The sequence below is a fragment of the Tachyglossus aculeatus genome, chromosome 2 (genome assembly GCF_015852505.1).
Source record: "Tachyglossus aculeatus isolate mTacAcu1 chromosome 2, mTacAcu1.pri, whole genome shotgun sequence".
Taxonomy (NCBI): Eukaryota; Metazoa; Chordata; class Mammalia; order Monotremata; family Tachyglossidae; genus Tachyglossus; species Tachyglossus aculeatus.
The window spans coordinates 125,607,938-125,628,329 of record NC_052067.1 but is presented as its reverse complement, the minus strand read 5'-3'; the positions used below and the strand labels follow the sequence as shown (position 1 = coordinate 125,628,329).

General features: G+C 44.0%; 1 protein-coding gene across 2 annotated transcripts in view; it reads right to left on the bottom strand.

Moving 5' to 3' along the window:
• PIBF1 (progesterone immunomodulatory binding factor 1) overlaps positions 1-20,392 on the bottom strand; it is a 332,641-nt gene that overhangs the window by 277,124 nt on the left and 35,125 nt on the right. For both annotated transcript variants that reach the window (XM_038741731.1, XM_038741734.1), the window contains 2 exons: positions 3,796-3,929; positions 652-760 (listed from right to left, as the gene is read on the bottom strand). In XM_038741731.1, the coding sequence (XP_038597659.1) occupies positions 652-760; positions 3,796-3,929 (243 nt within the window). The remainder of the gene's footprint in view (positions 1-651; positions 761-3,795; positions 3,930-20,392) is intronic.

The window sequence follows — 20,392 nt, the reverse complement described above, 5'->3', positions numbered from 1 at the left end:
GACTATTCTCCCCAAGCTATGATACCTCTCCTAACAAACAGCTAATTGAGGCTCTGAAGAAACTAGGCAGAGGTATTGACTGTGGGAGAGACATTTCCAGAAACAGCAAAGATTAGAAATAGAGTAAAGGGGGGGAAAGAGAGAGAGAGAGAAGAAAAGAGTAAGGGAGAGAGGGAGAGAGAGAGAGAAGGAAAAGAGATGGGAAATGGGGAGAGAGAGTGAAGGAAAAGCAAGGGAGAGAAAGAAGGGGAAGAGAGGGAAAGTGGGATATAACCCTCTAATTACAGGAAATTGGAATCTAAGTGTAGTAAGTGAAATCTTAAAATCCCTCTGGCTATTTGCCACTCTCCTAAGCCTCCTGTAAGAACAGAGAGTTAGTTCTTGAGCTGCAGTCCCCCAATTTTGCTTTCAAATGTTTTGATATTCCCGCTATCAGAGTGTTTACCTGAGTTACCCCTACCCATCCCCAAGTCCCTCCATCCTTCCACTCATCCATATGAACACAGACCTCTCCTCCATTCAGGTAGTCCGGACAATTATGTTTCTGACTGCCAGTGTGAAAACGCCTGCAGAGCGGACGTGTTCCTTTGAAAATTATTATTGCAAATTAATCTGAACTAAAACACAGAGGGGCTGAATCTGTACATTTACCTCTTTAGATAAATCACTTCTTTCTTTAGCTTGGGTTTTGTGAGACACTTCCAATATTTCATGTTTTCTTCTAAACTCCGATACTTCAAATTCCAGTGCATCCCGTTCACTAGGAAGCAGGAAATAGGAATATGAGATTTCATTAACAAATACTATTTAAGGATTCAAATGCAAGTGACATTGTGCTGGAAAAGATAAGAAGGTTCTTAGAGTACTTTGCACTTCAAATTAGCCAACAGAAACACACTTCGGCATGCATGCACGCGCGCACATCATCATCATCAATCGTATTTATTGAGCGCTTACTATGTGCAGAGCACTGTACTAAGCGCTTGGGAAGTACAAATTGGCAACATATACAGTCCCTACCCAACAGTGGGCACACACACACAGAGCACCTCATGAAAGTAACTGCACTAAGACAATTCAGTGATCAAATTCCTTCTCAAAGACAGTGGGGAAAGGATTATTCTTCTTATGTAGAAACAACAGATTTTTTCGGTGGAGTGTGTCAATTTCATTTTAGAACCAAAGATAGAAAGAAAATTCCACTCAATTTTACTTAGAAAACGCTACAAGGTGGGAGCTTAGAGCTAGAAAATAAATGATGGGCAAGGAAGTCATCAATATAATTAAGCAGTTACTGTGTGCCAGGCATTGTACTAAGTGCTGGGCTAGATAAAAGCAAGGCAGGTTGGGCACAGTCCCTCTCCCACGAGCAGCATGGCCTAGTGGAAAAAGCACGGGCTTTGGAGTCAGAGGTTGTGGGTTCAAATCCCAGCTCTGCCACTTGTCAGCTGTGTGACTTTGGGCAAGTCACTTAACTTCTCTGTGCCTCAGTTCCCTCATTTGGAAAATGGGGATTAAGACTGTGAGCCCCACGTGGGACAACCTGATCACCTTGTATCCCCCCAGCACTTAGAACAGTGCTTTGCACATGGTAAGTGCTTAATAATGCCATGATTATTATTATTATTATTAGTGGCAAGAGCACAGCATTGAGAGTCAAAGGATGTGGGTTCTAATCCCAGCTCTGCCACTTGTCTGCTGTGTGACCTGGCCCAGTGGAAAGAGCCCAGGCTTAGGAGTCAGAGGTCATGGGTTCAAATCCCAGCTCCGCCACTGTCAGCTGTGTGACTCTGGGCAAGTCACTTAACTTCTCTGTGCCCTCATCTGTAAAATGGGGATGAAGACTGTGAGCCCCCCGTGGGACAACCTGATCCCCTTGTAACCTCCCTAACACTTAGAATAGTGCTTTGCACATAGTAAGCGCTTAATAAATGCCATCATTATTATTATTACTTAACTTTTCTGTGCCTCAGTTACCTCATCTGTAAAATGGGGATTAAGACTGTGAGCCCCATGTGGCACAGGGCTGTGTCCAACTTGATTACCTTGCATCTACCCCAGTGCTTAGAACAGCACATAGTAAGCACTTAACAAATACCACTATTATTACCGGGAAGCACTGTGGCTCAGTGGAAAAAGCACAGGCTTGAGAGTCAGAGGTCATGGGTTCTAATCCCGGCTCTGCCACATGTCTGCTGCGTGACCTTGGGTAAGTCATTTAACTTCTCTGAGCCTCAGTTACCTCATCTGTCAAATGGGGCTGAAGACTGCGAGCCCCACGTGGGACAACCTGATCACCCTGTATCCCCCCCAGCGCTGAGAATAGTGCTTTGCACATAGTAAGCGCTTCATAAATGCCATCATTACTATTATTATTATTATTATTATTACTACAGAGAAGTTAAGTTGCCCAAGATCACACAGCAGACAAGTGGCAGGGCTGGGATTAGAACCCAAGTCCTTCTAAATCCCAGGTCCGTAGTCTAGCCATTATGCCTCGCTGCTTCTCTATCACGCTGCTTCTTCCAACATAGGTTGGTGCTGAGTTAAAGCTGAAAATCAGTCACTCACTCAATCAATTTGGTGCTTATTGTTTGCAGAGCACGTACTAAGCGCTGGCAAAGTTTAGCTTGGTGGGAATTTGACGCGGACCCTATCTGGCCCTCGAGAAGCACATGATCTAATAGACGCTCAAAACTACATAGCCGATGAGCGGGTTCATCTGGTTGGCCAAGACCAAAAGGATAGGCAGGAAATAAGGACGAGGTAGTAACATATGAACATTTCAGCCAATAAAAAAAAAATAGCTTTAAACCTAAGTGTGGCTTAGTGGAAAGAGCACGGGCTTGGGGGTCAGAGGTCGTGAGTTCTAATCCCAGCTCCGCCACTTGTCAGCTGTTTGACTTTGGGCAAATCACTTAACTTCTCTGTGCCTCAGTTACTTCATTAGTAAAATGGGGATTAAGACTGTGAGCACCACGTGGGACAACCTGATTACCTTGTATCGACCTCAGTGCGTAGAACAGTGCTTGGCACACAGTAAGCGTTTAACGAATACCATCACCACCATTATTATTATTATTAATAGTAATTATAATTAAAATATTGATATACAAACTGATAAGAAGTCACTGCAAGGTGTTAAGGAAAGAAGGGATACCGGGACTAAACAGACTGCCATGTTTAGGATTTACAAGATGACTGTTCAAAGTGGAGAGGCAATTGTAATGGTAGACAGAAATTCTTTTAAATAGAAGTTTTGAAAAAGTAAGAAGGGGAGGAACGGGCCAGTTATAACGTAAATGTGGAAAAGCAGGTAAAATTCAGAAAAAAATATGAGGTGCTTTTAACCCCATCTTGTGCTGGACTCTAAAAATATGCCATAAAGTATATATAATTGTAAAATGATGAAAGAGATTTTATGACCTCTTTATTTTGCCACTGTTATGGACACTAATAGTGATTTAACTGAATTAACAAAATAAATTTGTTTTCTCAAGGATCATTCATACCCTGAAAGTATACAACATAACAGCATAAAAAAGCAAATAAATTAAAAGGAGTGACCAAACTAAATTAGTAACTTTGAACTAGGGTAGTATACTGGAATGCGCTGCTATGGAAGACTGGGGAATCTCCACTCACTAGTCTTTAAGAATATATGAATATTTGTTCTGGATAGCTAAGTTATTCACATATCTGGCATTAGGACTCTAGAATTGATGATACCCTGAGGTCTCTTGCAGCTCTACAACTCTATGATTCTGTTAGAGAAACAAATAAATGCATACGTACCATTTAACTTTATCATAGTTTTCCTGCCTGTAGTCTCCTTGTTGTATTAACTGTTTTGTATCTGCTAATTCCAATGCCAAGCGTTGGCATCTAAACTGAAGATCAGAGTGATTTCGTCGCTCATCTTCATAGTTCTAGAAATGGAAGATTTACAGTCATTCAAAATTGTCGCTCTGTTTAACGGTTAAGAAAGTCAATACATTTCTGCTACATGTGAGGCTTTTGACAAAAGTATTAATTCCTGAAGGTCATAAGGGGACCCCAAGAGACTTACAATAATGAATGCTCTCCTCAAACTACCTATTGGGACCTAAGAAATTCACTCAATAGTGGAATCATACAAATTTTGTATTATTTTTCTGGATTCATCAAGGTTTTTGAGCAGGGAGGAACATTTTCTCAAGAAAATGATCTGAGAGGCAGAGCGAACTATGGACTGGACGGGGAGAGGAAAGAGGCAGAGAGGTAGAGAGGAGGCTGATGGAATAGGCGGGGCAGTTTGGAATTAAGAAGAAGGGGAAGAATCTAGATATGTTGTGTAGGAAGACTGGCAGGATTTGGTGACACTAATATTCATTCAATAGCATTTATTGAACGCTTACTGTGTGCAGAGCACTGTACTAAGCGCTTGGGAAGTACAAGTCGGCAACATATAGAGACGGTCCCTCCCCAACAATGGGCTCAGTATAGATATTTCTTGGCTATAATGACCTACATAAAGAGCAGCATTAAAACTAAAGAAAAAAGGTTCTTTTCAGTAGAAATATGTTTGAATATCTTAAAAAGGATAATGAATAATTCACATCCAGGAAAGTGTGTAATCAAGTCAAGTCTGCTGGAAATCATATTTATTCCTGAAAAGTGTCAGAAATTTAAGACACAGAGTATGTGCGGGGATCTCAAATGTAAGTTTTCTTCCTATAAATTGAACCCTTCTTTTTCCTATTACTACAAATCCATGGTCTGTTCTTTTCCTCTGTTTGCACACTTCAACTCAGATACCTCAACTCCCTCAACATTCACACTAGAAACTGTCTGGCCTAGAGGAAAGTCCACGGCCTGGGAATCAGAGGACCTGGTTCCTAATGCCAGCTCCGCCACATATCTGCTGTGTGTCCTTGGGCAGAGTCACTTAACTTCTCTGTGCCTCAGTTACCTCATCTATAAAATGGGGATTGATACTATGAGCCCTTTGTGAGACAAGGACTGTATCCAAACAGATTATCTTCAATATATACCAGTGCTTGGTAGAGTGCCCAGCACATAATTACACTCAAAAAATGTTAATAAAAAGAAAAAAAAATCTCCCTGAAGGTCCACTTGTTTTTATGCTTCTAAATTTAACTAACCTACCCCCTCCCTCTGTCCCATATAGGTCACACAGCTTAGTTTAACATCTATTTATCTTGTATTGGCCCCACCCCTAAACACATAAACATTTAATAAATATGAGATAGTTTTGCTGTGTCATTTTAAATATGGAGTGATTGTGCTTGTAGCATGGGCCACTAAAATGTGAGGAAAAAACTACACATTGATTGCCTCACAATCTGCACATGATTTCATATTCTTTAACCAAATTAGCATCCTGCTAATATTAAAATGCCAGGCCTACTAAGACTTTGAAGGGGTTGAAGAAATAACTAGCATAAAATCATTTCCAGGGCTCAAAAATGCCCCAAACATCTAAATCTGAGTGTCCTTTGTGCATTTCAATGTTAGCACATTTGAACTGTGCATAAGGACTGAGGTGACAAAAAACTATGGGATGGGGCAGGGAATTTCACTTAAAGACACATATTGGGCTATTTCAAATAAAAATTCAAGTTAGAAACTTCTATGTTTGGATGCATTTGAGATTTTTTTTTATATACAAAAAATTATTCTACGTGAATATTACTTCCTTCCAGATTTTCTGGAATCTTACACTTTCAGGAGTCCTGGTGAGATACTAGAAGAAATCATGCTAATTCACGGTAGATTAATTGAAAAAAAATCATGAAAAATTACTAATCTCTCATCTGACTAAAAAGGCATCACACAAGGTGAAGCGACAGCACCCATAAATATGGAAAAACACTTTAGAAAAAAATAATTACACCTTTTCTTTTTTTTATGGGATACCTTTAGGAATTTGCTACCACCAATCTCCCTTACTTCAAAGTCTTATTCAAATCCCACCTAGACTTTAAACTCATTTTGGGCAAGAAATGTGTGTTTTATTGTACTTTCCCAAGCACTTAGTACTGTGTTCCGCACATAGTATGCGCTCAATAATAATGATGGCATTTATTAAGCGCTTACTATGTGGAAAGCACTGTTCTAAGCGCTGGGGAGATTACAAGGCAATCAAGTTGATCCCACGGGGGGCTTACAGTCTTATTCTTCATTTTGCAGATGAGGTAACTGAGGCCCAGAGAAGTGAAGTGACTTGCCCAAAGTCACACAGCTGACAATTGGCAGAGCCGGGATCTGAACCCATGACCTCTGACTCCAAAGCCTGTGCTCTTTCCACTGAGCCACGCTGCTTGAACGAATGACTGAGATCTCCTCCAAATAGTAGCAGCTGAGAAGCAGCATGGCCAAGTAGAGAGGACAAAGGCCTGGGAATCAGAGGTTCTAATCCCAGCTCTAAAACTTGCTTGCTGAGTGACCCTGGGCTAGTCACTTAACTCCTCTATGCCTCAGTTACTTCAACTATAAAATGGGGACTAGGATTGTGAGCCATACGTTGGCCATGGACTGTGTCCAACCTGATTATCTTGTATCAACCACAGTGACTCCTTGACTCCGCTCTCTCATTCGGTACAGTGCTTGACACACAGTAAGTGCTTAAAAAAACATAATTTTTTAGAAAGGCTTTCCCCAATCTCTGACAAAGCCATCTTTCTCCACGACTCCCTGTCCCTTCTTTGTCATCTGTGCACTTCATCATCATCATCATCAATCGTATTTATTGAGCGCTTACTATGTGCAGAGCACTGTACTAAGCGCTTGGGAAGTACAAATTGGCATAGAGACAGTCCCTACCCAACAGTGGGCTCACAGTCTAAAAGGGGGAGACAGAGAACAAAACCAAACATACTAACAAAATAAAATAAATAGGATAGATATGTACAAGTAAAATAAATGAATAAATAGAGTAATAAATATGTACAACCATATATACATATATACAGGTGCTGTGGGGAAGGGAAGGAGGTAAGATGGGGGGGATGGAGAGGGGGACGAGGGGGAGAGGAAAGAAGGGGCTCAGTCTGGGAAGGCCTCCTGGAGGAGGTGAGCTCTCAGCAGGGCCTTGAAGGGAGGAAGAGAGCTAGCTTGGCGGATGGGCAGAGGGGGGGCACTTGGATCTGTTATAATAACAATAATAATTATTATTAGTAGTATTAGTATTTTCATATTTGTTAAGCGCTTCCTATGTGCATAGCACTGTTCTAAGCACTGGGGTAGATACAAGGTGGTTAGGTTGTCCCACGTGGAGCTCACAGTCTTCATCCCCATTTTACAGATGGGGTAACTGAGGCACAGAGAAGTGAAGTGACTTCCCCAAAGTCACACAGCTGACCAGCAGTGGAGTCAGGATGTGAACCCATGACCTCTGACTCCCAAGCCCGAGCTCTTTCCACTGAGCCATGCTGCTTCTCTACCCTTCTGTACCCTTTAAGCATTTGATATTCACTCCACACTCAGTCCCACTGCACTTTTGTACATAACTGTTAATTTATTTATTTCCACGCCTGCCTTTCCTTCTAGACTGTGAGCTCCTCGTGGGCAGGGAACATGTCCACCAACCCTTTAGTATTGTAATAATAATGACAATAAAAATATTGTGGTATTTGTTAAGTGCTTATTAAGTGCCAAACATTGTACTATAAGCACTTGGGGTAATGCAAGACAATCAGGTCCCACATGGGCCTTGCAGTCAAAGTAGAAGTAGGAAGTAGAATGCCTCCCTCCAGGCTTGCATCTCATCCTGCCTTCAGGACACCTCCACCTGGATGTCCGCCCGTCACCTAACACTCAACATGTCCAAGACTGAACTCCTTATCTTCCCTCCCAAACCCCGTTCTCTCCCTGACTTTCCCATCACTGTGGACAGCACTACCATCCTTCCTGCATCACAAGCCCGCAACCTTGGTGTCATCTTTGGCTCCGCTCTCTCATTCAGCAAACGTATCTACCCCATCACCAAAGCTGCCAGTCTCATTTTCACAACATCGCCAACATTCGCCCTTTCCTCTCCATCCATACCGCTACCTTGCTGGTTCAGTCTCTCATCCTATCCCAACTGGATTACTGCATCAGCCTCCTCTCTGATCTCTCATCCTCCTGTCTCTCCCTGCTTCAGTCTATACTTCACTCTGCTGCCCAGGTTATCTTTGTACAGAAACACTCTGGGCATGTCACTCCCCTCCTCAAAAATCTGTAGTGGTTGCCTGTCAACCCACGAATCAAGCAAAAACTTCTCACTATTGGCTTCAAAGCTCTCCATCACCTCACCTCCCTTGTCTTTCTACAGCCCAGCCCGCACACTCCACTCCTCCAGTGATAACCTTCTCACTGTGCCTCATTCTTGCCTGGCCCACGTCCTGCCTCTGGCCTGGAATGCCCTCCCTCCTCATATCCACCAAACTAGCACACTTCCCCCCTTCAAAGCCTACTGAAATCTCACCTCTTCCAGGAGGCCTTCCTGGACTAAGCCCCCCTTTTCCGCTGCTCCTCCTCCCCTCCCCATCACCCCGACTCCCTCCATCTGCTCTATCCCCCTCCCTGCCCTATAGCACCTGTGTGTATATGTGTACATATTTATTATTCTATCAATGGCATTAATAATGTGCATATATCTATAATTCTATTTATTTATATTGCTATCCGTCTCCCCACTTTTAGACTGTGAGCCCGTTGCGGGCAGGGACTGTCTCTGTTGTGAATTGTACTTTCCAAGTGCTTAGTACAATGCTCTGCACACAGTAAGCGCTCAATACGATTGAATGAATGAATCAATGAATGAGAACACGTATCGAACCCCCATTTTGCAGTTGAGGCAAAAAGAAGTGAAATGACTTGTCCAAGGTCACACAGCAGGTATGTGGTGGTGCCAGGATTACGACCCAAATTCTCTGACTCCCAGGTATGTGTTTTTTCCACTAGGCCATGTTGAGAAGCAGCGTGGCTCAGTGGAAAGAGCACGGACTTTGGAGTCAGAGGTCATGGGCTCAAATCCTGGCTCCACCAATTGTCAGCTGTGTGACTTTGGACAAGTCATTTCACTTCCCTGTGCCTCAGTTTCCTCATTGGGAAAATGGGGATTAAGACTGTAAGCCCCATGTGGGACAACCTGATTACCTTGTATCTCCCCCAGTGCTTAGAACAGTGCTTTGCACATAGTAAGCACTTAATATATGCCATCATTATTATTATGACTCCCCCAACTGATTATTACCACACTGTAGATGGCACTACCATCCTTCCCGTCTCACAAGCCCGCAAACTTGGTGTCATCCTCGACTCCGTTCTCTCATTCACCCCTCACATTCAATCCATCACCAAAACCGGCAGGTCTCATCTCCGTAATATCACCAAGATCCGCCCTTTTCTCTCCATCCATACCACTACCTTGCTGGTTCAATCTCTCATTTTATCCCGACTGGATTACTGCATCAGCCTCCTCTTTGATCTCCCATCCTCCTGTCTGTCCCAACTTCAGTCTATACTTCAAACTGCTGCCAGGATCATCTTTGATCCTCCTCCTCCTCACCCTGGGCTTCAAGGCTGTCCATCACCTCACCCCCTCCTACCTCACCTCCCTTCTCTCCTCCTACAGCCCAGCCCACACCCTCCGCTCCTCTGCCGCCAACCTCCTCACCGTGCCTCGTTCTCACCTGTCCCACCATCGACCCCCAGCCCACGTCATCCCCCTGGCCTGGAATGCCCTCCCTCCCCACATCTGCCAAGCAAGCTCTCTTCCTCCCTTCAAGGCCCTAATGAGAGCTCACCTCCTCCAGGAGGCCTTCCCAGACTGAGCCCCCTCCTTCCTCTCCCCTTCTTTCCCCCACCATCCCCCCCGCCTTACCTCCTTCCCTTCCCCACAGCACCCGTATATATGTAGATATGTTTATATGTATTTATTACTCTATTTATTGATTTATTTTACTTGTACATATTTATTCTATTTATTTTATTGTTAATATGTTTTGTTCTGTCTCCCCCCTTCTAGACTGTGAGCCCACTGTTGGGTAGGGACTCTCTATATGTTGCCAACTTGTACTTCCCAAGCGCTTAGTACAGTGCTCTGCATACAGTAAGCACTCAATAAATACGATTGAATGAATGAATGAATGAATCTTTGTGCAGAAATGCTCTGGGCATGTTACTCCCCTCCTCAAAAATCTCCAATGGCTGCCTGTCAACCTACATATCAAGCAAAAACTCCTCGCTCAGCTTCAAGGCTGTCCATCACCTCACCCCCTCCTACCTCACCTCCCTTCTCTCCTTCTCCAGCCCAGCCCGCACCCTCCGCTCCTGCGCCGCTAATCTTCTCACCGTGCCTCATTCTCGCCTGTCCTGCCGTCGAACCCCGGCCCACGTCATCCCCCGGGCCTGGAATGTCCTTCCTTCACACATCCGCCAAGCTAGCTCTCTTCCTCCCTTCAAAGCCCTACTGAGAGCTCACCTCCTCCAAGAGGCCTTCCCAGACTGAGCCCCCTTTTCCTTCTCCTCCTTCTCATCCCCCCGCCCTACCTCCTTCCCCTCTTCACAGCACCTGTATATATGTTTGTACAGATTTATTGCTCTATTTATTTTACTTGTACATATTTACCATTCTATTTACCTTATTAATGATGTATATATAGCTATAATTCTATTTATTCTGATGGTACTGACACCTGTCTACTTGTTTTGTTTTGTTGTTTGTCTCCCCCTTCTAGACTGTGAGCCCGTTGTTGGGTATTGACCGTCTCTATATGTTGCCAACTTGTACTTCCCAAGCGCTTAGTACAGTGCTCTGCACACAGTAAGCGGTCAATAAATACGACTGAATGAATGAATGAGTTTCCTACTTCAAAACATCTTACATAAAGATCAAGCAATCAGTGGTATCTACTGAGCACTTACTCTGTGCAGAGCAGTGTAGTTAGCACTTGGGAGAGTGTGGTATAACAGAGTTGGTAGAAATGTTCCCTGCCAGATTTAAAGAGATTTTGAGAAGTGTGCTGTTTTTGCATTAACATCATGGGATTCATGAGACAAACACTCAAGGTCTGGAAACAGTGGAACTCTCATTAATTATATTCACATATTAGTAAGTAAATTCAGGAACTGGTGCTATAGAGCTGTAGGGAAAATGGAAGGTGATGTTCACATATTTTCTCTGGCTAGCACAACTGACAATGCATCAATAGATAATAGATATTGATACACTGTATCGTTAAATATATCAATAGAGAAGCATTGTGGCTTGGTTGAAAGAGCATGAGCCTGGGACTCAGAGGATCTGAGTCGCAATCCCGGCTCCACCAAGTACCTGCTGTGTGACCTTGGACAAGTCACTTCACTTCTTTGTGCCTCAGTTTCCTCATCTGTAAAATGGGGATTAAATCCTACTCCCTCTTACCTAGACTTTGAGCCCCATGTGGGACAGGGACTGAAGACTCTAGACTCTCTCCACCCTCTAGGCTGTAAGCTCCTTGTGGGCAGGGAACATGTCTACCAATTCTATTACACTGTCTTCTCCAAAGCTCTGAGTACACGCACTGCACATAGTAAGCACTCAAATATGACTGACACAAGGCTTGGCACATAGTAAGCACTTAACAAGGACTATAATTTTTTTTTCACAAGGACCACATTGTATATTCATCGTACAATTATCAATGCCAACGACAAACAGTACAATTGCCAGATGACTAAGGATCCTACATGCCACGAAACTCGCATTTTGCTTTAAGTGGAGGATAAAGGCAGTGAGGTGGAGTAAAGGTTAAAGCCAGACAGATAAGGAGAGAAAGCAAGTATGAGTCAGAATGGACAAAGATTCCAGTGGAAACAGAAAAAGAAAAGAAACTTTTCTAAATGGTCAAGATTTAATATTATGATTCTTACTACTATTGTATTTACTAAGTGCTTACTATATGCCACAGATTTAGCTGGTATGCTAAATAAAAGCCAATCAGGGCAGACACTATCCCTGTCCCGCATGGGCTTTTCTCAATCAATTTAGGGGAAAGCAAACATACAGAAAACAGGAATGCAGTTATGAAAGATTCCTGAATGCAATGAAAGTGACTCTCACCTCCGAATATTTCACTACTTTCCTCTTTTAAATAGGTTTTTAAATGTATGGAGAAATCCGTGAACAGCAGCGATTGTGGAGAGATGTTAATAAAGAGTTCAAAGTCGTTCCAAATTCCTTATCATTTTGGAAGTAACGTCAAATGGGTTGATCAATGGAATTCTTCGGCTATCACTCATCTGTAAGAGTGTACTGAAAACTATCTAATAAGCTTGTCAAGCTACTCCCAACATTCTGCCAGAATGTATGCTCATTGAACTACATCTCTGCCCCTGCTCTCTCCCCCTCTCTCCAGGCTCGCATCTCCTCCTGCCTTCAGGACATCTCCATCAGGATTACTCCCCTCCTCAAAAATCTCCAGTGGCTACCAATCAATCTGCGCATCAGGCAGAAACTCCTCACCCTGGGCTCAAGGCTGTCCATCCCCTCGCCCCCTCCTACCTCACCTCCCTTCTCTCCTTCTCCAGCCCACCCCGCACCCTCCGCTCCTCCGCCGCTAATCTCCTCACCGTACCTCGTTCTCGCCTGTCCCGCCGTCGACCCCCGGCCCACGTCACCCCCCGGGCCTGGAATGCCCTCCCTCTGCCCATCCGCCAAGTTAGCTCTCTTCCTCCCTTCAAGGCCCTGCTGAGAGCTCACCTCCTCCAGGAGGCCTTCCCAGACTGAGCCCCTTCCTTCCTCTCCCCCTCGTCCCCCTCTTCATTCCCCCCATCTTACCTCCTTCCCTTCCCCACAGCACCTGTATATATGGATATATGTTTGTACATATTTATTACTCTATTTATTTATTTATTTATTTTACTTGTACATATCTATTCTATTTATTTTATTTTGTTAGTATGTTTGGTTTTGTTCTCTGTCTCCCCATTTTAGACTGTGAGCCCACTGTTGGGTAGGGACTGTCTCTACATGTTGCCAACTTGTACTTCCCAAGCGCTTAGTACAGTGCTCTGCACACAGTAAGTGCTCAATAAATACGATTGATTGATTGATTGAGGACAGGGATCAAGTGTACTTACTCTATTATACTCTCCCTAGAGTTTGGCACACAGTAAGTACTCAGTAAATACTACTGACTGATTGATTTCCCCACATCTGGAATTTCCCTTTATTGCATTATCACTGTCTGCTACAGTCATCCCTGTCGTGTACCTCTCTCCCTGGGTTGATACAGGTACATAATCGATGGCATTTAGTAAGCACTTACTATGTGCAGAGCACTGTGCTAAGTGCTTGGGGAGCACACAATACAACAGAGTTGGTAGACACATTCTCTGCCCACAATGAGCTTACAAGTCTAGAGAGGGAGACAGCCATTAATATACATACCTTAATAATATACAATTTATAGATATTTAAATGAGATAGAGTTCTGCCCATGTAGAATTCTCAAGATCTAATCAATCAATCGTATTTATTGAGCGCTTACTATGTGCAGAGCACTGTACTAAGCGCTTGGGAAGTACAAATTGGCATCACATAGAGACAGTCCCTACCCGATAGTGGGCTCACAGTCTAAAAGGGGGAGACAGAGAACAGAACCAAACATACCAACAAAATAAAATAAGTAGGATAGAAATGTACAAGTAAAATAAATAAATAAATAAATAAACAGAGTAATAAATATGTACAACCATATATACATATATACAGGTGCTGTGGGGAAGGGAAGGAGGTAAGACGGGGATGGAGAGGGGGACGAGGGGGAGAGGAAAGAAGGGGCTCAGTCTGGGAAGGCCTCCTGGAGGAGGTGAGCTCTCAGCAGGGCCTTGAAGGGAGGAAGAGAGCTAGCTTGGCGGAGGGGCAGAGGGAGGGCATTCCAGGCCCGGGGGATGACGTGGGCCGGGGGTCGATGGCGGGACAGGCGAGAGCGAGGTACAGTGAGGAGATTAGTGGTGGAGGAGCGGAGGGTGCGGGCTGGGCAGTAGAAGGAGAGAAGGGAGGTGAGGTAGGAGGGGGCGAGGTGATGGACAGCCTTGAAGCCCAGGGTGAGGAGTTTCTGCCTGATGTGCAGATTGATCGGTAGCCATTGGAGGTTTTTGAGGAGGAGAGTGATATGTCCAGAGTGTTTTTGGACAAAGATAATCCGGGCAGCAGCATGAAGTATGGATTGAAGTGGAGAGAGACACGAGGATGGGAGATCAGAGAGAAGGTTAGTGCAGTAGTCCAGACGGGATAGGATGAGAGCTTGAATTAGCAGGGTAGCGGTTTGGATGGAGAGGAAAGGGCGGATTTTGACAATGTTGCGGAGCTGAGACCGGCAGGTTTTGGTGACGGCTTGGATGTGAGGGGTGAATGAGAGAGCGGAGTCGAGGATGACACCAAGGTTGCGGGCTTGTGAGACGGGAAGGATGGTAGTGCCGTCAACAGAGATGGGAAAGTCAGGGAGAGGACAAGGTTTGGGAGGGAAGACAAGGAGCTCAGTCTTCGACAAGTTGAGCTTTAGGTGGCGGGCGGACATCCAGATGGAGATGTCCTGAAGGCAGGAGGAGATGCGAGCCTGGAGGGAGGGGGAGAGAGCAGGGGCAGAGATGGAGATCTGGGTGTCATCAGCGTAGAGGTGATAGTTGAAGCCGTGGGAGCGAATGAGGTCACCAAGGGAGTGAGTGTAGATTGAGAACAGAAGGGGACCAAGCACTGAACCTTGGGGAACTCCCACAGTAAGAGGATGGGAGGGGGAGGAGGAGCCTGCAAAAGAGACTGAGAAAGAACGACCGGAGAGATAAGAGGAGAACCAGGAGAGGACGGAGTCTGTGAAGCCAAGGTCAGATAACGTGTTGAGGAGAAGGGGGTGGTCCACAGTGTCAAAGGCAGCTGAGAGGTCGAGGAGGATTAGGACAGAGTATGAGCCGTTGGATTTGGCAAGCAGGAGGTCATTGGTGACCTTTGAGAGCGCAGAATCCGTGGAAAGAAGGGGATCTAATCCAGCCCAGCCTGGATATTCCCCAGCCCCACGCCACCGAGCATTGGAAAAGGCAGGATGGGGTCTGTGCAAAGCTCAAATTTCAAATACACTTGTCTGAATCTGGGGCAGCATTTAAAGAAGCCAAGTTTTAGATGGTCCCCATGCCAACATGGCCCTAGAATGGCAGCAGAAAGCAAGGATGTACCTACATCTCAATGTTCTCCTACGTTTTGGTTTCATATCCCAGTAGCTCTACAGGGTAGGAGGCGAAGCCAAAATCAAAGCAAGAGATGTGAAAATTCACTTAGCTCCCTTGTTTCTTGCCCCTTGACATGGTACAGGAATATGCAAGGAGGGAAAGCTGTTTAAACTAGCCTCCGTCCACAGACATACATCCCGTGGAACTCGAGAACTGAGTCTGGACTGTGCAAAGCTGAAAAAATGAGGAAAGCAGGGAAGGTGGTGAAAACGAGCCATGTCACACTCGCCAAAGAGTGGGCAGTGGGCCATTGCTAGCCTCAGATGTGCCAAGTTGTGTGTTATTCATTTGGAAGAACTCCACTTTATCAATTGAACTTTGAGAGGTGGAAAAAGCCAGAGCAATTTGTTTACTTTTCATGAATCCCTGACAGTGAAGGAACTGTTAAAACTTTTATTTTCCAACCTTCTTCCACCTGCAACTTCTCCCTCCCCTCTGTCCAACAACCCCTGGGGTTACCCTGCATTTTGACGGAAAACCTGCAGGCAAGCACGGTCTCTCTTTCCAATTGACTGTAATGGGATGGGAACGGTGTGTGTGTTGGGGTATCTTTCCATTTTGAGCTTGGGGACAAACTTGTTGTGAAGTTCTGAGCGGCAGAGTATTGAGGGCAGGACTTGAAGGGACAAGGCTTTCTCTTGGAGAGGGTCAGGAGGGAGAAAAGGGAAAAGAGGGGAAGAGGAAAGAAAAGGGGAAAAAGAGAGAGAAGGAAAGGGAGTGAAAGGAACGTGGAGAGAAGAGACTCTGGGGGAAGAAGGGGCAAAATGAGTACAAGGAAGGGAGAGTGTCTCCTCCTCATCTACACCTGCACACAGTAAGTGCTCAATAAATATGATTGATTGATTGCTCTGTCACTGGCTTGTACCCATACTTGTCATATTCACGAACCTCCTGAAACAGTCAAAGCAAGGCAACAGTCTCTGTTACCACACACAGCTTGGCGAACTTTGAAAGAGCCTTGCAAAGATTTTGAAGTATAAATTAATCAAAGTTATTGGCCTTCTATTTTTGAAACTTTGCCATATTCCACGTGACACAATGTTGTCAGTAAAGCCTTGTGCCATTCATTCATTGGAGGCCTTCCCAGACTGAGCCCCTTCCTTCCTCTCCCCCTCGACCCTCTCTCCATCCCCCCATCTTACCTCCTTCCCTTCCCCAAAGCACCTGTATATATGTATATATGTTTGTACATATTTATTACTCTATTTATTTATTTTACTTGTACATCTATTTATTTTATTTTGTTAGTATGTTTGGTTTTGTCTCCCCCTTTTAGACTGTGAGCCCACTGTTGGGTAGGGACTGTCTCTATGTGTTGCCAATTTGTACTTCCCAAGCGCTTAGTACAGTGCTCTGCACACAGTAAGCGCTCAATAAATACGATTGATGATGATGATGAGGAGGATTCATTCAATCGTATTTACTGAGTGCTTACTACGTGCAGAGCACTGTACTAAGCGCTTGGGAAGTACAAGTCGGCAACACACAAAGACGGTCTCTACCAAACAACGGGCTCAGAGTATAGAACGGGGAGACAGGCAACGAAACAAAACATGCAGACAGGTGTCAAAATCGTCAGAACAAATAGAATTATAGCTATATGCACATCATTAACAAAATAAATAGTACAGTAAATACATACGGGTAAAAATAGAGTAATAAATCTGTACAAATATATACAAGTCCTCATCCATCCCTTCCACAGACTGTTATAGAACTTGACTAGCAGTCTGAGCCATTATTCATTTGATTTCATAAAATTTGGCAGCAAGACCACTGGTGCCCCGAAAGGTGTTTTTTTTTTGTCTCCAAGGTGTGCATCAATCAACGGTATTTACTGAGCACTTACGGTGTGCAGATTACCACACAAGTACAGTGCACTATAAAGTGTAATACAATAGAGTTGGTGGACACAAACACCTCACCATTTGAGGCTCCCCATAGTCAAACTCTTCTGACTGATATTTTTTCCTGCTTCTTGAAACAACATGGTATCCCAACCTTCCGCTCTCCCTGAACCAGTAGCAGGATTCTAGATTTTCTTAATTCCGTGCTATTCACATGAATCACACTCCATCTGAGCCAGAGGCATCATTGTCACTTTACTCCCTGGGATGTGTGTTTCTAGATTCTATTTTTCTACCTTTTCAGTTACTTTTCCTTTTGGAATCGTTTTCTCTCTACCTCCTCTCCTTCTCCTGTTTCTTTCTTGAGGACAAGCCCTGAAGGGCCATTTGATAGTCTGTGCTCTCTGTGCACAGCACCTCTTTTCCTTCACCTTTGTCCTGATTTATCGCACCAGATTCTTCAACCGCTTCTCTTCTCCCCGCCTGCTGCTCTTTTGCTCCCCTTATTTCAAACTCCTTATTAAGGATTCTTCAACTTTTTTTTTTCCATCCCAACACTGAAAAGTTTCCCCTTGCTCTTTTGCATTTTTCTTCACCATCTTTTCTATTTAGTGCTCTTTTAATCCTTCTCCTATTATTAGTAACCACTTGAACTTCTTTTCTCAGTTTCAAGTATCATTAGTCTTTTCCCAACTCTGCCCTCCTACCCAGCTAGCTAGCTCCCCAGGCTTCTATGTGGCTGTTAAAACTAATAATATTTCATCTTTCAAGAGTATTCCTGTCCTCATGTCCTTGATTTTCCACAATAGCTGGCATGATCTTTTCCACTTTTCCAATCAAACTATTCATCATCTTTGGGCAGATGGCATACACACGTCCTTCTTCTCCACAGAAGTTGCATTTGATGTTATTTCTGCATTCAGAACTCCTATGCCCTCACATCTAAAACACTTAATAGCATTATATTCTCCAGTTATGCAAGCACCGCCTTGACAAGCATCTAAGGCACACCTGTTACTGTCCTTAGGATCTATCACATCACTTTTTTCAGGAATCAAATCAAATAAACTTGGAAAATCATTATCATAGTGTCTCAGTAACTGCCCCACTTTTCAGCATAATTTCTCTAACCAAACACAAGCAGAGGTCTATCATTCAGTGGGAATCAAGTCTAGCAATAATGGGAGTGGAAGAAAACGGAGAAGCAGTGTGACCTAGTAGAAAGAGCACAGGCTTGGGAGTCAGTAAACCTGGGTTCTAATCCCGACTGCCACTTCATCATCAGTGGTATTATCAGCACTTAGAACAGTGCCTGGCACATAGTAAGCGCTTAACAAATACCATTATTATTATTATTATTATTATTTATTGAGTGCTTATTAAATGTCAAACACTGTCCTAAGTACTTGGGAGAGTATGATATAACAGAGTTGGCAAAGTTCCCTACCACAGTGAGCTTACAGTCAAAAGGGGGAAACAGACATTAATATCTGCTGGGTGACCTTGGGCCAGTCCCTTAACTTTTCTGTGCTTCAGTTACCTTATTTCTAAAATGGGGATTAAGACTGTGAGCCTCACGTGGAACATGGACTGTAATCAACCTTATTAGCTTGTATCTACCCAAGTGCTTAGTACAGTGCCTGGCACATAGTAAGTCCTCAACAAATACCATTTTTTAAAAAAAGGAAGAAAGAGAGAGGTAAGCAGGCACTTCTACTGAACTTTCCCAAGTACTGCATACGTTAGAGAAGCAGCATGGCTATTCATTCATTCATTCATTCAATCGTATCTATTGAGCGCTTACTGTGTGCAGTGCACTGTACTGAGCGCTTGGAAAGTACAAGTACAACTTGTACTTCCCAAGCGCTCAGTACAGTGCTCTGCACACAGTAAGCGCTCAATAAATACGATTGATTGACTGATTGATTGATCCAAGTTGGCAACATATAGAGACGGTCCCTACCCAACAGTGGGCTCACAGTCTAGAAGGGGGAGACAGAGAACAAAACAAAATATATTAACAAAATAAAATAAATAGAATAGATATGTACAAATAAAAGAAAGACATAGAGTAATAAATACCTACAAACATATATACATACATACAGGTGCTGTGCGGAAGGGAAGGAGGTAAGGCGGAGGGAATGGGGAGGGGGAGGAGAGGAAGGAAGGAGCTCAGTCTGGGAAGGCCTCCTGGAGGAGGTGAGCTCTCAGTAGGGCTTTGAAGGGAAGCAGAGAGGGAAGCCATGCTAGAGAAGCAGCATGGCTCAGTAGTGGAAAGAGTACGGGCTTTGGAGTCAGTGGTCATGGGTTCAAATCCCGACTCCACCAATTGTCAGCTGTGTAACTTTGGGCAAGTCACTTAACTTCTCTGTGCCTCACTTCCCTCATCTGTAAAATGGGGATTAAGACTGTGAGCCCCACATGGGACAACCTGATCACCTTGGGTCCCCCAGCGCTTAAAACAGTGCTTTGCACATAGTAAGCGCTTAACAAATACCATTATTATTATTAGGCTCTCAATGAATTATGGTAACTCCCTTCTCCTTCAGGTGTGGAAGAAGAACACATCACAGCTGGAGCCTGTGTACTAGGGATCCCGACCCTGCTTTTCTTCCTATCCCTGAGCATTCTGCCATTTCTGTTGAAAAATCAGTGGGTGGGAGGGGGAACAATTACACCGGGAGGACTACAGGTAAGTACAGTACGCCATGATTCTCTAACACAATTCCATCTTACAAGTTTGCTTCATATATATGTTTGTCATTCCAAATCCTGAAATCACGGAAAATACGGCACATTGCTTTTTCCACTTTATCCGCATGTCTCTGATGCAGTTTCATTCCAATGCCCATCCAGGTTTTCTCAATGGTATAATCTCCAGCTTCTCTCCACTTTCTTTTCCTGGTGCTTTCTTGGCCTACAAATAATCCTGCTCAAAATAGCAATCTTCAACTCAGAAATATGCATTAAAGAGTAGGCCCTGGGGTTTACTCCCCCTAAAAAACATAATCAACAATTTCCCAATCACATAATCCCTAAGGGGCTTTCTGAGAAGATAGAAATCTCACTTTCGCCACATATCTTAATTTAAATGGTTCTTCCTCCAACTCCTTTTCCTTTAAAAGCTCCTTGTGGGCAGGGAATGTGTCTACTGACTCTGCTGTACTGTACTTTCTCAAGTGCTTAGGACAGTGCTTTGCACCCAATAAACGCTCAATAATACACCGCTGATTACTGAAAACCTTAGAAGCAAATGAAATGCATTTTAAACCAGGCTTAATGCAATC